The following is a 19,562-nucleotide window of genomic DNA, read 5'->3' as shown; positions in this document are numbered from 1 at the left end:
ACACCCGGGGACAGGGTGGATATCCCCATAAACACCCGGGGACAGGATGAATACAGACATAAACACTCGGGGACAAAGTGAATACAGACATAATATGGGTGAATACAGACATAAACACCTGGGGACAGGGTGGATACAGACATAATATGGGTGAATATCCCCATAAACACCCGGGGACAGGGTGGATACAGACAAACACCCGGGGACAGGGGTGGATAGATAAACAGCCGGGGAGAGGGTGAATATCCCCATAAACACCCGGGGAGAGGGTGAATACAGACATAATATGGGTGAATATCTCCATAACCAACTAGGCAGAGGGTGTAAGAGGAAACCACACCAAGGGAGAGGGTGAATACAGCCATAACTATCTGGGGGGAGCTCTAATATCCCCATGAGCACCCGGAGTGTTTCTGCTGGTGGACTCGCTTCCCCCTACCAACTGGGTTGAAGGGGCAGGGGGCAGTCGGGGGCTGGGGTGAAGTATCCGGGGACAGAAGCACCTGCAGTTGACGGGAGATAGCTGAAAGGAAAACCCGAGGGGAAAGGGAGAGGCAGGAGCTGGCAAGTGATAGGTGGATGATGGGGGGGGGGGTTGATTAGCGGATGAGTCAGGAGGGGAAGGGACAGTTGGAGATGGTCACTGAGGCTGGAGGAGATCAGTGGAGAAGCCAAAGGAGTGCAGGTCGGAAGAATCGGATAAGAAACATCCCTCTCACTGGTTCTACAGTTTATTCAGTGCGGAGTGAAACATAGAACCAGTGAGAGGGAATGGTGGGTGAAAGGGAACAGGGTGATGGGGACAAGAAATGGGGGGGCTGGATTAGGGAGGGGTGAGTGATGAGCGGATGGAGGGGGGTAGGAACTGGATGAGGAGGGTTGGCGGTGTGGAAAGAAAGGTGTGAGCTGGGGAATCAGAGAAACTGAGTAAATGAGAAGGAGGAGGAGGTGGTTCATGCCCTTGAGTTATAGCTTAGTTTATTAGTGTCACGATTACCGAGGTAGAGTGGAAAGCTTTTGGTTGCACGCTATCCAGTCAGCGAAAAGACTGTACCTGCTTACAATCAAGCCATCCACACTATACAGATACAGGATAATGGATAATTCTGTGCAATATGAAGTCCAGTAATGTCTGATTGAAGGGCCGCAACCCGAAACGTCACACATTCCTTGTCTCCAGAGATGCTGCCTGTCCCGCCGAGTTACTCCAGCTTTTTGTGTCTATCTAATGTCTAATTAAAGATAGTTGGTAGGTCTCCAGTGAGGTAGATGGTAGTTTAAGTCCACTATCAGCCATGATTACTTTGAATGGCGGTACTGGCTCGAAGGGCCGAATGGCCTACTCCTGCACCTATTGTCTATTGTCTATCTAGTTGGTGAGAGGACTGTTTAGTTGCCTGCCAGCATCTGGGAAGAAATAGATTCCCTGAATCTGGAGGTGTGCGTTTTCACTCTTCTGTACCTCTTGCCTGATGGGAGAGGGGAGAAGAGGGAGTGACCGGGGGTGAGACTGGTCCTTGGTTATGCTGGCGTCCTTGCTGAGGTAGCGTGGTGTATATGGACTCAATGGAAGGGAGGTTGGTTTGCGTGATGCTCTGGGCTACCACGTCCACAGCTCTCTGCAATTTCTTGTGATCTTGGATGGAGCTGCCCCACCCCTTCCACTCTCCTTTTTCTACCTCTACTCCATTAGCTGCAGAACACATGGATAAAGGGCATGGGGAGAAAGCTGGATCCGGGTACAGAATTTGGATGATCAGCCATGATCACATGAAAAGGCAGAGCATGCATGAAGGGCCGAATGGCTTTTTTTTTCTGAATGTTGTATCTGTTTCCAGTCGTTGAGATGTTAAGCAAGCCTGTGAGCCTTTTCCAACAAATCCAAATGGTGCGAAGGGAGGATTGTTTTGCCTGGTGAGAAACTCCCGTGCAGATGCAGTTGATAATGCACTGCTCTGTTAATGTCTACAAAGACGTTTCCCTCCATCAACCTCTCTGGGTCCTCTTGAAACCTGTCATCATCCTCCTCACTTTGTACTGAACTTCCAAATTTTGGGTCATCAAAAGTGTTTCCTGTACCTCCGACACTAATACACACGTTCAGTTTCAGGGACAGTTTCTTCCCAGCTGTTATCAGGCAACTGAATCATTTAGATTTTTTAGATTTAGATTTAGAGATACAGCGCAGAAACAGGCCCTTCGGCCCACCGGGTCCGCGAAGCCCAGCGATCCCCGCACACTAACATTATCCTACACCCACTAGGGACAATTTTTACATTTGCACAGCCAATTAACCTACATACCTGTATGTCTTTGGAGTGTGGGAGGAAACCGAAGATCTCGGAGAAAACCCACGCAGGTCACGGGGAGAACGTACAAACTCCATACAGACGGCGCCCATAGTCAGGATCGAACCTGAGTCTCTGGCGCTGCATTCGTTGTAAGGCAGCAACTCTACTGCTGCGCCACCGTGACCGCCCCAACCTATCATCCTACCACAACCAGAGAGCAGTGCTGAACTACTGTCCACCTCATTGGTGACCCTCGACTATCCTTGATCAGGTTTGGTTGGCTTTACCTTGCACTTAACGTTGTTCCCTTATTATGTATCTATACACTGTAAATAGATCGATTGTAATCATGTGTTGTCTTTCAGCTGACGGGATAGCACGCAACAAAAGTTTTTCTCTGTACCTCAGTACATTTGACAATAAACTGAACGGAACTGAAACATGTGACAATAAACTAAACTGAACTTTGACCCACAGAGTCCATGCTGACGATTGATTGCCCGTTCACACTAGTTTTATGTGATTGCACTTTCTCGCAATGGGCAGCACGGTGGCTCAGCGGTAGAGTTGCTGCCTTACAGGGAATGCAGCGCCGGAGACTCAGGTTCGATCCTGACTACGGGTGCTGTACTGTACGGAGTTTGTACGTTCTCTCCGTGACCTGTGTGGGTTTTCTCCGGGATCTTCGGTTTCCTCCCACACTCCAAAGACGTATAGGTTTGTAGGTTAATTGGCTGGGCAAATGTAAAAATTGTCCCAAGTGGGTGTAGGAAAGTGTTAATGTGCGGGGATCGCTGGGCGGCGCGGACCCGGTGGGCCGAAGGACCTGTTTCTGCACTGTGTCTCTAAATCTAAATCTCATCTGCTGTCTGCACACTCAGGATAATTTTACTGCTTACCTGAAGGGTAGCTGAGTGTTTGCCTCACAGCGCCAGAGACCCAGGTTTGATCCTGACCAAGGGTGCTGTCTATATGGAGTTTGTACGTTCTCCCCGTGACCGCGTGGGTTTTCTCCGAGTACTTTGGTTTCCTCCCACATTCCGAAGAAGTTAATTGGGTTTCTGTAAATTGTCCCCTAGTGTATAGGATAATGCTAGTATACGTGGTGATCACTGGTCGGCGTGGATTCGGTGGGCCGAAGGGCCTGTTTGCACGCTGTATCTCTAAAGTCTAAAGTTAGAATCAAATCAGGACAAGAGTCAAGCGAGTGTTTTATTGTCATGTGTCCCGAAACGGAACAATGAAATTCCTACCTGCAGTAGAACAGAATCTGAGTCTCTGTTGCTGTGAGGTAGCGACTCTATCAGATGCGTGACTGTGCTGCCCTGATATTGTTATTGATTAAGTTATTGATATATGTGAAAAGTGTACATTCGTGCAGCTGAATTCTGGACTGGATGATGTAAGGTAGGATCAAGGTAGTAGCTAGTCTTATCATCAGCTCTACCCCTGTTTTTGAATAAGTTTATTGGCCAAGTATGTGCACATACAAGGAATGTGCCTTGGTGCTCCGCTCACAAATGACAACACAAACATACAGTTAACAATTAAGAATAAAACATAAACACATCAAAACAATAAGGATGCAACATTACGGTCTAAACATGTGGGTGAAAATAAACCAGAGCAAAAAAGAGACTCCAGACTTTGGTTATTGAGTAGAACTATCACTCGTGGGAAAAAAAAGCTGTTTTTATGTCTGGCTGTGGCTGCTTTGACAGTCCGGAGTCGCCTTCCAGAGGGAAGTGCTTCAAAGAGTTTGTGGCCAGGATGAGAGGGGTCAGAGATGATCTTGCCCGCTCGCTTCCTGGCCCTTGCAGTGTACAGTTCGTCAATGGGGGGAAGGTTGCAGCCAACAACCTTCTCAGCTGTGCGAACGATCCGTTGCAGCCTCCGGATGTCGTGCTTGGTGGTTTTTATAGATTTTATCTATCCAACTAGATTGGCAGGGGATGTGGGATCCCATACAGGACAGAGACGGGTGAGAGGTTAGATGTTGGTATGGAGGGTGGTGAGAGAAAGGTTGGAGGACAGAATAGGCAGGAGAAAGGCGGAGAGCGAGGAAGGAAGGTGGGGTTAAACTGACGGGTAAGGCAGATGAGCTTAGAGCCATGAACACGTGCGTGCGACTGGGATGTTGTAGCCATTTCCGAAATCTGGTTAAGAGAGGAGCAGGACTGGCAGCACAATGTTCAGGGATACAGGTGCTTCAGGAGAGACACGGGTGATGATAAAAGAGATGGGGGGGGGTTGCATTATTGGTTAAGGAGGATGTCACGGCAGTGGTGACAGGTGGCATTACGGACGGTTTGTTCTAATGAGGCTATATGGGTGGAGCTGAGGAACAAGAACGGGATGATCACCTTGTTGGGGGTGTACCACAGACACCCGAATAGTCAACGGGAATTAGAAGAACAAATATGCCAGGAGATTGCAGACAGCTGCAGGTCAAATAAGGTTGTCATAGCAGGGGATTTTAACTCCCAATATTGACTGGGAAAATCATAGAGCGAAAGGTTTAGATGGGGTGCAGTTTCGTAAAGGTGTTCAGGAGAGTTTTCTCCAGCAGTAGGTAGAGGCCCCACAAGTGATCTAGTATTGGAAAATTGGGAAGGGCAAGTGAATAAACTGTTGGTGGAGGAGCCTTTTGGGACCAGTGATCACAGTTCGATTAGATGGGAGTGTTGTTGAGCAGAGGAATCTGGGAGTTCCCAGAAGGTGGAGTCGCAGGTAGATTGGGTGGACAAAAAAGCTTTTGGCACATTGGCCTTCATCAACCAGAGTATTGAGTATAGAAGTTGGGAGATCAAGTTGCAGTTGTATAAGATGTTGATGAGGCCCCATTTAGAGTATTGTGTTCAGTTCTGGGCACCGTGTTATAGGAAAGATGTCAAGCTGGAAAGGGTTCAGAGAAGATTTATGAGGATGTTGCCAGGACTAGAGGGTGTGAGCTATAGGCAGAGGTTGAGAGGCTGGGACTCTATTCCTTGGAGCGCAGGAGGATGAGGGGTGATCTTATAAAGGTGCATAAGATTATGAAAGGAATAGATCGGATAGAGATGCACAGAGTCTCTTGCTCAGAGTAGGTGAATCGAGAAACAGAGGACGTAGGTTTAAGGTGATGGGGAAAAGATTTAAAAGGAATCTGAGGGGTAGCTTTTTCACACAAAGGATGGTGGATGTATGGAACAAGCTGCCAGAGGAGGTAGTTGAGGCTGGGACCTACGTCCTCTGTTTCTCGATTCACCTACTCTGAGCAAGAGACTCTGTGCATCTCTATCCGATCTATTCCTTTCATAATCTCAACATTTAAGAAGCAGTCAGACAGGTACATGGATAGGACAGGTTTGGAGGGATATGGACCAAAAGCGGGCAGGTGGGACTAGTGTAGCTGGGACATGTTGGCCGGTGTGGGCAAGTTGGGCCGAAGGGCCTGTTTTCACATTGTACCACTCTCTGCCTCCATGCCTCCAGAGCATGCAAATAACATTTCCTGTGGAGTAGAGCAACGTGTTCACTTTCTGAAGCTTTCTTTCACTTTTAGGAATATGACTCAGAGAAGATTTACGAGGATGATGCCAGGGCCTGACGGCCTGAGCCTTAAGGAGAGGTTGTGCAGGCTGGGATTCTATTTCTTGGAGCGCAGGAGGATGAGGGGTGATCTTGTAGATGTGTACTAGAGAGGATCATGAGAGGAATAGATGGAGTAGGGGAAAGGCACAAAAGTAGGAGAATAAAGAACCAGAATACATAGGTTTAAGGCGAGAGGGGAAATAATTAATTGGAACCTGAGGGGGAATTATTTGTACCCAAACGTTGGTAGGCATTTGGAATATGCAGCCGGAGCAGGTACAATCACAAATTTAAACTAAACAATTGGACAGGTACATGGAAAGGATAGGTTCAGAGGGACATGGGCAGGCGGGTGGGATTAGCAGGGACATGTAGGTTGGCGTGGGCAAGTTGGGCCAAAGGGCCTCTTTCCAGGCTGTATGACTCCAAGCGTGCTGACAGAGAGTGGTGTGATCCATCAGGCATAGCCACAGGCACTTATTAAAGGCAGAATTGTCACGGAAACCGATTGATGGCTGTACCCCGGGTCTGCAAAGGAGCAAAATAGCCTGCAACACTCCAGTGACTAGAGCTGTAGATATTAATCGATCATAGAACAGTGCAGCACAGGAACAGGCCCGCCGGCTCACAATGTCTGTGCTGAAGAGGATGCCACATTAAACCAATCTCCTTTGCCTGCCCATTATCCGCATTCTGTAGTCATCTCTAAGTAGCATATCATCAGAATTTTCCATGTTTTGTTGGACTGTGGAATGCCTCTCCCAGTATTGATCAGATAGAGCTTGTGGTAGTATAAGAAAATAACTGCAGATGTTGGTACAAATCGAAGGTATTTATTCACAAAATGCTGGAGTAACTCAGCAGGTCAGGCAGCATCTCGGGAGAGAAGGAATGGGCGACGTTTCGGGTCGAGACCCTTCTTCAGACTGAGCTTGTATGCTTTAAGGGAATACTAGACAAGCGCTTACAGAAGCGGTTGCAGAAAGTAGGTGGGCAATGGGATTAACTTGGAGCTGTTCGAGAAAAGATCTATGAAGAATATAATGAACCAAGTGGTCTCCTGTGCTCTATGGTTTGGTCTGATGTGTGATATTTAGTACTGCTCAGTTTATTATTGCTTTATTATTGTCATGTTGTGCCAAGATTCAGTGAAAAGCCTTTGTCTGCGTGCCATCAAGTCAAATCATGAATATAATCAAACCATACACAAGTACAACAGGTAGTTTAGTTTAGAGATACAGCTTGAAATAGGCCCTTCGGCCCACTGAGTCCATGCTGACCCTTGATTATCTAGTTCTACGTGCAGGCAGGAACTGCAGATGCTGTTTAAACCGAAGATAGACATAAAAAGCTGGAGTAACTCAGCGGGTCAGACTCTTATACATCAGCGAGATCAAATGTTGACTGCACCTTCGCTCAGTCCGCCTGGACCTACCTGATCTCCCGGTTGCCAAACACTTTAATTGCCCTTCCCACTCCCACACTGACCTTTCTGCCCTCGCCCTCCTCCGTTGTCAGGGTGAGACCAAATGCAGATTGGAGGAACAGCATCTTATATTTCGCTTGGGCAGCTTACAACCCAGATTGATTTCTCTCACTTCAAGTAATCCTGGCATCCCCTCTCTCTCTCTCTCCATCCATCCCGGCACGGTGGCGCAGCGGTAGAGTTGCTGCCTTACAGCGAATGCAGCGCCAGAGACTCAGGTTCGATCCTGACTACAGGCGCCGTCTGTACGGAGTTTGTACGTTCTCCCCGTGACCTGTGTGGGTTTTCTACGAGATCTTCGGTTTCCTCCCACACTCCAAAGACGTGCAGGTATGTAGGTTAATTGACTGGGTAAATGTAAAAATTGTCCCTAGTGGGTGTAGGATAGTGTTAATGTGCGGGGATCCCCGTGTTAATGTGCGGGGATCGCTGGGTGGCGCGGACTCGGTGGGCCGAAGGGCCTGTTTCCGCGCTGTATCTCTAAATCTAAATCTAAAAATCCCCCACCCGAGTCGTACTAGATTCAAAGACGTCTTGTTGAGTCTCATTGTCTGTAACTCGTTTTCACCTAACCCACAGCTAACAGTGGCTTGTTTCCTTTTTCATTGTTACATTTTGCATATCTTTCATTCATTTGTTCCATATCTCTCTATATCACCATCTATATATATATATATATATATATATATATCTCATTTCCCTTTCCCCTGACTCTCAGTCTGAAGAAGGGTCTTGACCCGGAATGGCCCCTATTCCTTTCCTCCCGAGATGCCGTCTGACCCTCTGAGTTACTCCAGCTTTTTGTCTATCTTCGCACTAGTTCTATTGTTATCCCACTTTGACATCCGCTCACGACACCCTGGTGGAAATTTACAGAGGCCAATGAACCCACAGATCTGCACGTCTTTGAGATGGGGGAGGAAACGCAGTAACCGGGAGAACATGCAAACTCCACACGGACATCACCTGAGGTCAGGAGCGATCCGAGACTGGGGCAACGAGGCAGCAGCTCTACCAAATGCAAGAGTTGCAGAATACAGTTGCAGAATTTAGGCTTCAACTTATGATTATAAAAAGCCTTGCTTTGCATGCTCTCCAAACAGATCAGATATACTTTACAGGAATGCAATCAAGCCACACTCGTGCAATAGGTAGGTCATAGGGGAAGATACAGAGTGAAGAACATAATTCTCAGCATTGTAGCACATCAGTTTCATAGACAAAGTCCAATGTACACAATGGGTAGCATTGCAGTTGCAGAGAAAATGGTTGAAATCCATGGTACTGGTAAACATTGAAGTGATGTATCACAAGTTATAGGAGTAGAACTAGGCCATTCGGCCCATCAAGTCTATTCTGCTATTCAATCATGGCTGATCTCTGCCTCCTAATCCCATTTTCCTGCCTTCTCCCCAGAATCCTTGACACCCGTTCTAATCAAAAATTTGTCCATCTCTGCCTTAAAAATATCCACTGACTTGGCCTCCACAGACCTCTATGGCAATGAGTTCCACAGGTTAACTACCCTCTGACTAAAGAAGTTTCTCCTCACCACCTTTCTGTAAGAGCGCCCTTTGATTCTGGGGCTATGGCCTCTGGTCCTAGACTCTCCCACCAGTGGAAACATCCTCTCCACATCCACTCTATCTGTGCCTTTCATTATTCTGCAAGTTTCAATGAGGTCCCCCCTCAACCTTCTGAACTCCAGTAAGTACAGGCCCAGTGCTGTCAAACCCTCATCATATGCTAATTTATGTATATTTATATGTATATATTATATGCATATATATTTATATGTATATATTAATAGTCATAGAGTGATACAGTGTGGAAACAGGCCCTTCGGCCCAATTTGCCCACACCGGCCAACATGTCCCAGCTACACTAGTCCCACCTGCCTGCGTTTGGCCCATTTCTTTCCAAACCTGTCCTTTCCTGTCTAACTGCTTCTTAAACGCGCTGATAGTCCCTGCCTCAACTACTTCCACCGACAGCTTGTTCCAGATTCCTATTAATTCTTTTCCCCTTCACCTTAAATGTACGTCCTCTGGTCCTCAATTCCCCTACTCTGGGGAAGAGACTCTGTGCGTCTACCCGATCTATTCATCTTATGATTTTATACACTTCTATAAGATCACCCCTCACCCTCCTGCGCTCCAAGGAATAGAGTCCCAGCTACTCAACCTCCCCCTACAGCTCAGACCCTCGAATCCTGGAAACAACCACGTCAATCTTCTCTGCACCCTTTCCAGCTTGACAACATGTTTCCTATAACATGGTTGAAGCGAAGTAGCTGAGATGGGCGGTCTTGGATAAGAGGTCGACAACAGTCCTGTGCTCGGTTAAATAATCTCTTCAAAAGACGTGGAAGGAGAAAATCATTCAGCTTTCCTATTGCTGAGATGGTTCCCGCTGCATCTTAGAAGGTGTCCCGTCTGTTGTTGCTTGGCTGAAACATTGCCAAGAATATCAGGGTGGATCAGTGTGGCTTCAGCGCAGTACCACTGGAGGAGGCTGTGGTGCTATTGCCACGTACAACACTAGTGTGTATCACTGAACACTGAGTGTATGACACCACGGAGTTAATCAGAACCACCGCACCTTCAGAGGTTTGCACTGTTACTCTCCGGCTTCTTGTCTTAACACTGGGTTTCAAGCACCATGTCTGAAGAAGGGTCCCGACCTAAAACGTCACCTATCCATGTTCTCCAGAGAAGCTGCCTGACCCGCTGAGTTACTCCAGCACTTCGTACCTTTTATTTTGTAAAGCAGCATCTGCAGTTACTTGTGTCTTCAGCCCGAAAACTTGCCTTCCGTCACCCTCTGTTATTCCCTCCTGCCATCACCCGTCCGCACGCAGTTCCACCCTTCACCTTCCTGCCCGACCAGATCCCACAGTCTGTAGCCCATTGTTCTCCAATCTTCACCTCCCAGTCTCTGACGCCACCCTTCCCTCCCCCACCTGATTCCACCCGCCGTTCAACCCCTCCTCACCTGGATCCTCTTGCCCCCCCCCCACCTCTGTGTACCACTTATTTCTCTGTTACTCTTTCATTCCATTTAAAGGTTCCCGACTGCAATGTTGCCAGTCCATTTCCCTCCACAGATGCTGGCTGACCCCGCTGAGTTGCTCCAGCAGCTCTCATAGAAACATAGAAAATAGGTGCAGGAGGAGGCGATTTGGCCCTTCGAGCCAGCACCGCCATTCATTGTGATCATGGCTGATCATCCACAATCAGTAACCCGTGCCTGCCTTCTCCCCATACCCCTTAATTCCACTAGCCCCTAGAGCTCTATCTAACTCACTCGTAAATTCATCCAGTAATTTGGCCTCCACTGCCCTCTGTGGCAGAGAATTCCACACATTCACAACTCTCTGGGTTAAAAAGTTCCTTCTCACCTCAGTTTTAAATGGCCTCCCCTTTATTCTTAGACTGTGTGGCCCCTGGTTCTGGACTCCCCCAACATTGGGAACATTTTTCCTGCATCTAGCTTGTCCAGTCCTTTTATAATTTTATATGTCTCAAAAAGATCCCCTCTCATCCTTCCAAACTCCAGTGAATACAAGCCCAGTCTTTTCAATCTTTCCTCACATGAGATCTTCAGTCTCTCCTTTTATAGCGTGTCAATGCTCCACGAGAATGTGTCCTGGTGATAATCCAAATAAAGTGCAGGCAGCATCTTTGCCACCACCATCATACGAGGAGAAATGGGCAGCACAGTGGTGCAGCAAGTAGAGCTGCTGCCTCACAGGGCTATTATTTATGTGGAGTTTGCACATTCTCTCTGTGACTGCGTGGGTTTCCTCCGGATGTTCCGGTTTCCTCCCACGTCCCAAAAGACATGTGGGTTTGCAAGTTAATTGGCCGCTGTAAAATGCCCCTAGTGTGTAGGGAGTGGATCCGTAAATTGGTATAACATAGAACTAGTGTTAACGGATAATCAATGTAAGAAAATAACTGCAGATGCTTGTACAAATCGAAGGTATTTATTCACAAAATGCTGGAGTAACTCAGCAGGTCAGGCAGCATCTCAGGAGAGAAGGAATGGGTGATGTTTCGGGTCGAGACCCTTCTTCAGACTGATGTCAGGGGGGCGGGACAAAGGAAGGATATAGGTGGAGACAGGAAGACAGTGGGAGATCTGGGAAGGGGGAGGGGAAGAGAGAGACAGAGGAACTATCTAAAGTTGGAGAAGTCAATGTTCATACCGCTGGGCTGCAAGCTGCCCAGGCGAAATATGAGGTGCTGTTCCTCCAATTTCCGGTGGGACTCACTATGGCACTGGAGGAGGCCCATGACAGAAAGGTCAGACTGGGAATGGGAGGGGGAGTTGACGTGCTCAGCCACTGGGAGATCAGGTTGGTTAATGCGGACTGAACGAAGGTGTTGAGCGAAACGATCGCCGGGCCTGCGTTTGGTTTCACCGATGTAAATAAGTTGACATCTGGAGCAGCGGATACAATAGATGAGGTTGGAGGAGGTGCAGGTGAACCTCTGTCTCACCTGGAAAGACTGTTTGGGTCCTTGGATGGAGTCGAGGGGGGAGGTAAAGGGACAGGTGTTGCATCTCGTGCGGTTGCAGGGGAAAGTGCCCGGGGATGGGGTGGTTTGGGTAGGAAGGGACGAGTAGACCAGGGAGTTACGGAGGGAACGGTCTCTGCGGAACGCAGAAAGGGGAGGGGATGGGAAGATGTGGCCAGTGGTGGGGTCCCGTTGTAGGTGACGGAAATGTTGGCGGATGATTTGTTTGAATCTGCTGGCTGGTGGGGTGGAAGGTGAGAACGAGGGGGATTCTGTCCTTGTTACGAGTGGGGGGAGGGGGAGCACGTCTGTACGTCTTTGGAGTGTGGGAGGAAACCGAAGATCTCGGAGAAAACCCACGCAGGTCATGGGGAGAACGTACAAACTCCGTACAGACAGCACCCGTAGTTGGGATTGAACCCGGGTCTCCGGCGCTACATTCGCTGTACGGCAGCAACTCTACCGCTGCGCCACCGTGACCGCCCATGTTATTTTTCTCTTTGCACAACCTTTGGTACCTGTGCGGCTTGATTGTACTGATGTATAATATGATTTGGCTGGGTTGCACGCAAAGCTTTTCACTGTACCTTGGTATACATGACAATAATAAAACAATACCAAACAACACTTAAATACTGCACATCAGGGTGAACTACTGTGTGAATCTGATGTTAAATTTGCATAGATTGAGCGTGATACAACGGTGACTTCCTATCTTTTTTTCTTGCAGCTCTTCCTCGATGACACTAAGGTGAAAAATTTCATCACTTGCTTTAAAGGTGAGTGGTTGCTGACCCTCATTTAGACTTGACTCAGTGCAACAGAAATAAATATTTAACCCTAGGACTGAACAACATGCATTGATGCATTGACAGTCCACATGTTCAGCCTATGTTCACTAACTGCGCTGAACTCGATCAAGAGTTCATTGATTTCAAGAATCTGCTGCTCGGTGTTAGCGCGCACCACCAGACTCAGGAACAGCTTCTTCCCCTCTGTTATCAGGCTTCTGAACGGCCCTTCCATAAGCTAGGGCACAGTCCTGATTCGCCAGCCTACCTCAGTGCAGACATTGGACTCTGAGGAACTATGGACCAGAACTATATTCTGCACTCTGCACCTTTCCCTTCGCTTTAATGGTTGTACGAGTTTGGCTTGCTTGTATTTATGTACAGTATTATCTGTAGGGAAAAAACTGCAGATGCTGATTTAAATCGAAGGTAGACACAAAATGCTGGAGTAACTCAGCGGGTCGGGCAGCATCTCGGGAGAGAAGAAATGGGTGACGTTTCGACCCATTCCTTCTCTCAATAGACAATAGACAATAGGTGCAGGAGGAGGCCATTCGGCCCTTCGAGCCAGCACCACCATTCAATGTGATCATGGCTGATCATTCTCAATCAGTACCCTGTTCCTGCCTTCTCTCCATACCCCCTGACTCCGCTATCCTTAAGAGCTCTATCCAGCTCTCTCTTGAATGCATTCAGAGAATTGGCCTCCACTGCCTTCTGAAGCAGAGAATTCCACAGATTCACAACTCTCTGACTGAAAAAGTTTTTCCTCATCTCAGTTCTAAATGGCCTACCCCTTATTCTTAAACTGTAGCCCCTTGTTCTGGACTTCCCCCAACATTGGGAACATGTTTCCTGCCTCTAACGTGTCCAACCCCTTAATAATCTTATACGTTTCGATAAGATCCCCTCTCATCCTTCTAAATTCCAGTGTATACAAGCCTAGTTGCTCCAGTCTTTCGACCCGAACCGTCACCCATTTCTTCTCTCCCGAGATGCTGCCTGACCCGCTGAGTTACTCCAGCATTTTGTGTCTACCTGCAGTATTATCTGATTTAATTGGATAGCATGCAAAACAAAGTTTTATTCATTACACCTGAGTGTACGTGACCATGATAATAAACCTAAACCTTTGCAAGGATTATTCTGCGGGAAATGAACCATAAACAGTGAAGGTCTCATGGAGACACAATGCTCTCTTGAAAGAAAAAATGTACCCTGGCAGTGTTGGATGCAATACTGGCACAACTGCTGGTCAGATTTATTTGAAATCTTAATGTTGCTCAGAAAATCTTTCAACAAGGGGAGGTATTACACCGAAGTGCTGGAGTTACTCAGGGAGTCAGGCAGCAACTCTGGAGAACATGGATGGATGCCGTTTTGGGTCAGGACACTTCTTCAGACTGGGCTGAGCAGTCTCAATAACAGGAGGAGTCGAGGCAGGTACTATTACAGCATTTAAAATACACTTGGACAGGTACATGGATCGGAAAAGTTTAGTGGGCAAATTAGTTCAGATGGGGCATCTTGTCAGCATGGGCCAAATGGCCAGTTTCCGTGCTGTTTGACTCTGTCATCATTGAAACCTACCGAATAATAAAAGATCTAGATAAAGTGGATGTGGAGAGGATGTTTCTAGTACAGATGCTTCTCAACTCACCATGGCGTTACGTTCCGATAAACACATCGTAAATCCAAAATATCATAAGTCGAAAATCCATTGAATACACCTAACCTACCCAACATCATAGCCACCTAACCTACCCAACATCATAGCCACCTAACCTACCCAACATCATGGCCACCTAACCTACCCAACATCATAGCCCCTAACCTACCCAACATCATAGCCACCTAACCTACCCAACATCATAGCCCCTAACCTACCCAATATCATAGCCACCTAACCTACCCAACATCATAGCCCCTAACCTACCCAACATCATAGCCCCTAACCTACCCAACATCATAGCCCCTAACCTACCCAACATCATAGCCACCTAACCCACCCAACATCATAGCCGGTCGGCTGACTGGGAGCTGAGGCTCGCTGCCGCTGCCGTTGGCCAGCATCACGAGAGAACATCGCACCGCATATTGCTAGTCCGGCAAAAGATCAAAATTCAAAATTCGAGGCAGGGTTTCTACTGAATGTGTATTGGTTTTGCACCATCGTAAAGTCAAAATATCGTAAGTCGAAGCATCGTAAGTCGAGGAGCATCTGTAGTTCAATACCAGAGGGTACAGCTACAAACTAAAAGGATGTACCTTAAGAATGGGGATGAGGAGGAATTTCTTTATCCAGAGGGTGGTGAATCTTTGGAATTCATTGCCACAGATGGTGGTGGGTGCCAAGTCATTGGGTATCTTTAAAGCAGAGATGGCTACGTAGGTTCTTGCTTAGTAAATGTGTTAAAGGTTACCGGGAGAAGGCAGGAGAATGGGGGTTGAGAGAGAAAAGTAAATTAGCCTTGATCAAATGGCAGATCCTGGGCCGAATGGCCTAATTCTGCTCCCATGCCTCATGACCTTTCCCAATATCCTTAAGTACATCTGGTATAAGTATTGGTTTATTGTCGCATGTACCGAGGCACGGTGTTTGCGTGTTATCCGGGCAAATTATACTATACATGAGCACAATCAAGCCATGCACGTGTACATCAGGCAGTGCAAAGAAAAAAACCTCGAGAGTGTAGAATATACTGTTGGAGATACAAAGAGAATTCAGATTTTCAAAAAAAGTGCAAGAGCCTCAACGAGGTAGGTTGGGAGATCAGGATTACACCATTTCCTTTGGAACTGCACCCTTAGCTTACAAAATCAGCGCTAATAAGCTAAAGGTGGAGTTAGCAGAGAAGCTATGTAAAATAACAGTAATGCAAAAAAAAAGGAAACAGAGTGTAGAATATAGTGTTAAATCTACACCGAAAGTGCAGGTAAAAAAAAGGCGCAGGGTCCACAACGAGGTAGGTCGGGTGATAGGGAATCCATCGTTGTCTTACGAGAGGTTCAGTTCCGGGTTTGTCTGCTCCAGTTCCAGCTTGAGAGGTCTTTCCTCAAATCGCCGGCACAGTGGTGTAGCTGGTAGAGCCACTGCCTCACAGCACCAAAAATCATGGCTTCAATCCTGACCTTGATTGCTGTCTGCGTGGAGTTTGCACGTTCTCCCACTATCGGGCGATCTGGCTTTCTCCCATGTCCCAACGACGTGCATGTCGGTAGATTAATTGTTTGCTGAAAATTGCCCCTTGTGTCTAGTTGAGTGGTACAATATGGGGGGGAGGGATTGGTAACATTATGGAGAGAATAAATTGGATAGAGTAGTGTAAATGGGTGGTTGATGGCCTACATGGACTCAGCAGGGCCGAAGGGCCTATTTCCTTGCTGTGTCTCTCTATAAGAGTAACTCAAGAAACCATTGTGTCTTTTTTTGTAAACTAACATCTGCAGTTCCTTGTGACTGCATTTCTCCATCTATCTCTATCTATCCCCAATGCATTTACTGATGACGGAGTTAAATGAGTCGCATTATTAGGGCAGAAGAAGACACAATGGGACAGGCAGCATCTCTGGAGCCACATGGACAGGCGATGAAACGGGTTGGGGCCCTTCATGATCAGGGCAATTGGTTACTTGGTGAGAAGTAACCGGGCGGCACGGTGGCGCAGCGGTAGAGTTGCTGCCTTACAGCGAATGCAGCACCGGAGACTCGGGTTCGATCCTGACTACGGGCGCTGTCTGTACGGAGTTTGTACGTTCTCCCCGTGACCTGCGTGGGTTTTCTCCGAGATCTTCAGTTTCCTCCCACACTCCAAAGACGTACAGGTATGTAGGTTAATTGACTGGGTAAATGTGAAAATTGTCCCTAGTGTGTGAAGGATAGTGTTAATGTGCGGGGATCGCTGCGCGGCGCCGACTCGGTGGGCCGAAGGGCCTGTTTACGCGCTGTATCTCTAAATTAAAAAAAAAATTTTTTTAAAAGTCCATCCGTCTGTGGCCTAAACCTCTCCTTCTGTCGGCATCAAACAGATAGAAAGTTTCTGGTGTTCTTCTTCAAGCAATTGAGGAAGAATGGCACGGGACGCTACCCGGAATTCCCCTACCTCTCCCCCTGCGGGCGGGAGCGGAATTTTGTCCGCTGCGATGACCTGCCGATTGTCTTCACGCACCTGGTCCGGGGCGAGGGGCCGGAGGGAGAGCTGCTGTCCTACGGCGGAGCGGGGGACCAGCTGTCCGTGGGCTTCCAGCCCCAGAGGCTCTTCATGCCGGTGAACGGCAGGGTGTATCACCCGGCCCCGGAGAGAACAGGCGGCGTGGGGCTGGTCAAGTCCGCCCTGGCCTTTGAGCTCAGTGGCCATTTTGATTACACCAGCGGTGGTCCGGACACCGGGCCCCCGTCACACATCCGCTGGAAGGGGCAACGGCTCAGGCTGTCCAACGAACTCGCCGCCCTCATCCAGAATGAAGACCCCACTTAGAGACATCCTCAAAGCTGCCCGAGTAGCTTACAAGCAGCTGAACATAAATACATTCTCATTTCATATAGTCGTACAGAATGAAAAACAGGCTCTTTGGTCCAACTCGTCCAACCCAAGTGGCATTTTAATTTAGTTTCGTTTCGTTTAGAGACTTTGTTGTGTGTGTGTGTGTGTAAGTGGGTGATCTGGGTGTGTGTGTGGGTCTGAGTGTGTGTGGGTCTGAGTTTGTGTGCATGTGTGTTTGTTCGTGTGTCTGTGTGTGTGAACTAAATGTATGAACTATATATGTCTTTGGGAGTATGAACTCTGCGTGTGACTGTGTGAACTGTATGTGTATGTCTGTGTGTGTGTGCGTGCGTTTGTGCGTGTGTCTGAGTGTATGAACTGTGGGTGTGTCTCTGACCGTGCGTGCGTGTGTTTGTGTGTGTGTCTGTTAGTGGGTGTTTATGTTTGTGTGTGTGTCTGTTTGTGGGTGTTTTATGTTTGTGTATGTCTGTGTGTGTGTGTGTCTCTGTGTTTGTGGGTGTTAATGTTTGTGTTTGTGTGTGTGTCTGTGGATGTTTATGTTTGTGTATGTCTGTGTATTTGTGTGTCTGTGTTTGTGGGTGTTTATATTTGTGAATGTCTGTGTGTGTGTGTTTGTGGGTGCTAATGTTTGTGTATGTCTGTGTGTGTGTCTGTGTTTGTGGGTGTTTATGTTTGTGTGTGTGTGGAGTGTGTTTGTGGGTGTTAATGTTTGTGTGTGTGTCTGTGTTTGTGGGTGTTTGTGTGTGTGTGTTTGTGGGTGTTAATGTTTGTGTATGTCTGTGTGTGTTTGTGGGTGTTTATGTTTGTGCATGTCTGTATGTGTGTGTGTTTGTGGGTGTTTATGTTTGTGCATGTCTGTATGTGTGTGTTTGTGGGTGTTTATGTTTGTGTGTGTGTGGAGTGTGTTTGTGGGTGTTAATGTTTGTGTGTTTGTGGGTGTTTGTGTGTGTTTGTGGGTGTTAATGTTTGTGTATGTCTGTGTGTGTGTTTGTGGGTGTGTATGTCTGTGTGTGGGTGTTTGTGTGTGTGTGGAGTGTGTTTGTGGGTGTTAATGTTTGTGTGTGTGTGTGTGTGTCTGTGTTTGTGGGTGTTTATGTTTGTGCATGTCTGTATGTGTGTGTGTTTGTGGGTGTTTATGTTTGTGTGTGTGTGTGTGTGTCTCTGTGTTTGTGGGTGTTTATGTTTGTGCATGTCTGTATGTGTGTGTGTGTTTGTGGGTGTTTATGTTTGTGTATGTCTGTGTGTGTGTGTGTGTGTGTACGTGTGTCAACGCGTGTGTCAGAACCACACTGACCAACGTCTACCACACAGCCTGACATTCAGATTCCCTTTCAAATCAGCCTGTCCTTGTCCAGCCACTATTCTACCCAGCCCCTGGCCTGCACTGCTCCCGACACTTGTTGTGGCAGTGATGCAGGCCCATTCCCCCAGTACTGACTCTGGCTGGAAGCGTTACTCCGCTGGGACAGTCGTAGCTCACTGTGGGTTTATTGTGTCTGGCAGCTGGGCGATCAGAGCTGTCTCTGCTTGACGTCAGTCTCTGAAGATGAACACTTGTACATTCAGCGGACTGCAGATGAAAGTATTTTCTCACAGTAGCTGTCTGTTTGGATTAGTGCATCGTTGGTGCAATAAACAAAATCATTTGAATGTTGAATGCAGTGTAATTTGTTTATTCAGCGACGCAAAAGGGAAACTTTTGCACAAAAGATATATTTTAAATGGTAGTTTAAGTACAGCTGCCTTGGAGGAGGGGTCTGTTCCATCAGGGACTTGGATGGAAAATCTTTAAAATTATTTGATCCAGTTTGCCTCCTGTACAATTCATATCACCGTTCAGGAACAGGCCCTTTGGCCTACAAAGTCCATGCGAACATGATGCCAGGTTAAACTATTCTCTGCCTTCACGTGATCTATATCTATTCTCTGCATATCCATCTGCCTATCTAAAAGCTTCTTAAACATCACTATTGTATCTGTCAAAGGACTGGACAAGCTAGATGCACAAAAAATGTTCCCAATGTTGGGGGTGTCCAGAACCAGGGGGCCACAGTCTAAGAATAAAGGGGATGCCATTTAAAACTGAGGTGAGAAAAACCCTTTTTCACCCAGAGAGTTGTGAATTTGTGGAATTCTCTGCCACAGAGGGCAGTGGAGGCCGATTCACTGGATGAGTTTAAAAGAGAGTTAGATACTCTAGGGGCTAGTGGAATCAAGGGGTATGGGGAGAAGGCAGGCACGGGTTACTGATTGTGGATGATCAGCCATGATCACAATGAATGGCGGTGCTGGCTTGAAGGGCCGAATGGCCTCCTCCTGCACCTATTTTCTATGTCATCACACCACTCTTGGCAGCGTGTTCCAGGCATCCACCATCCTAAAGACGTGCAGTT

General features: G+C 47.5%; 1 protein-coding gene across 1 annotated transcript in view; it reads left to right on the top strand.

The window, feature by feature from the left end:
- Positions 1–18,794, top strand: part of c2h8orf82 (chromosome 2 C8orf82 homolog) — a 31,510-nt gene extending 12,716 nt beyond the window's left edge. Inside the window, exons 2-3 of the mRNA XM_078426184.1 lie at positions 12,604–12,652; positions 16,694–18,794. Of these exons, the coding sequence (XP_078282310.1) occupies positions 12,604–12,652; positions 16,694–17,142 (498 nt within the window). The 3' untranslated portion in view covers positions 17,143–18,794. The remainder of the gene's footprint in view (positions 1–12,603; positions 12,653–16,693) is intronic.
- Positions 18,795–19,562: the final 768 nt, after the last annotated feature.

The sequence above is a fragment of the Rhinoraja longicauda genome, chromosome 2 (genome assembly GCF_053455715.1).
Source record: "Rhinoraja longicauda isolate Sanriku21f chromosome 2, sRhiLon1.1, whole genome shotgun sequence".
Lineage (NCBI taxonomy): Eukaryota > Metazoa > Chordata > Chondrichthyes > Rajiformes > Arhynchobatidae > Rhinoraja > Rhinoraja longicauda.
The sequence above is the reverse complement of the archived record's forward strand: the minus strand, read 5'-3'. Positions and strand labels throughout refer to the sequence as shown.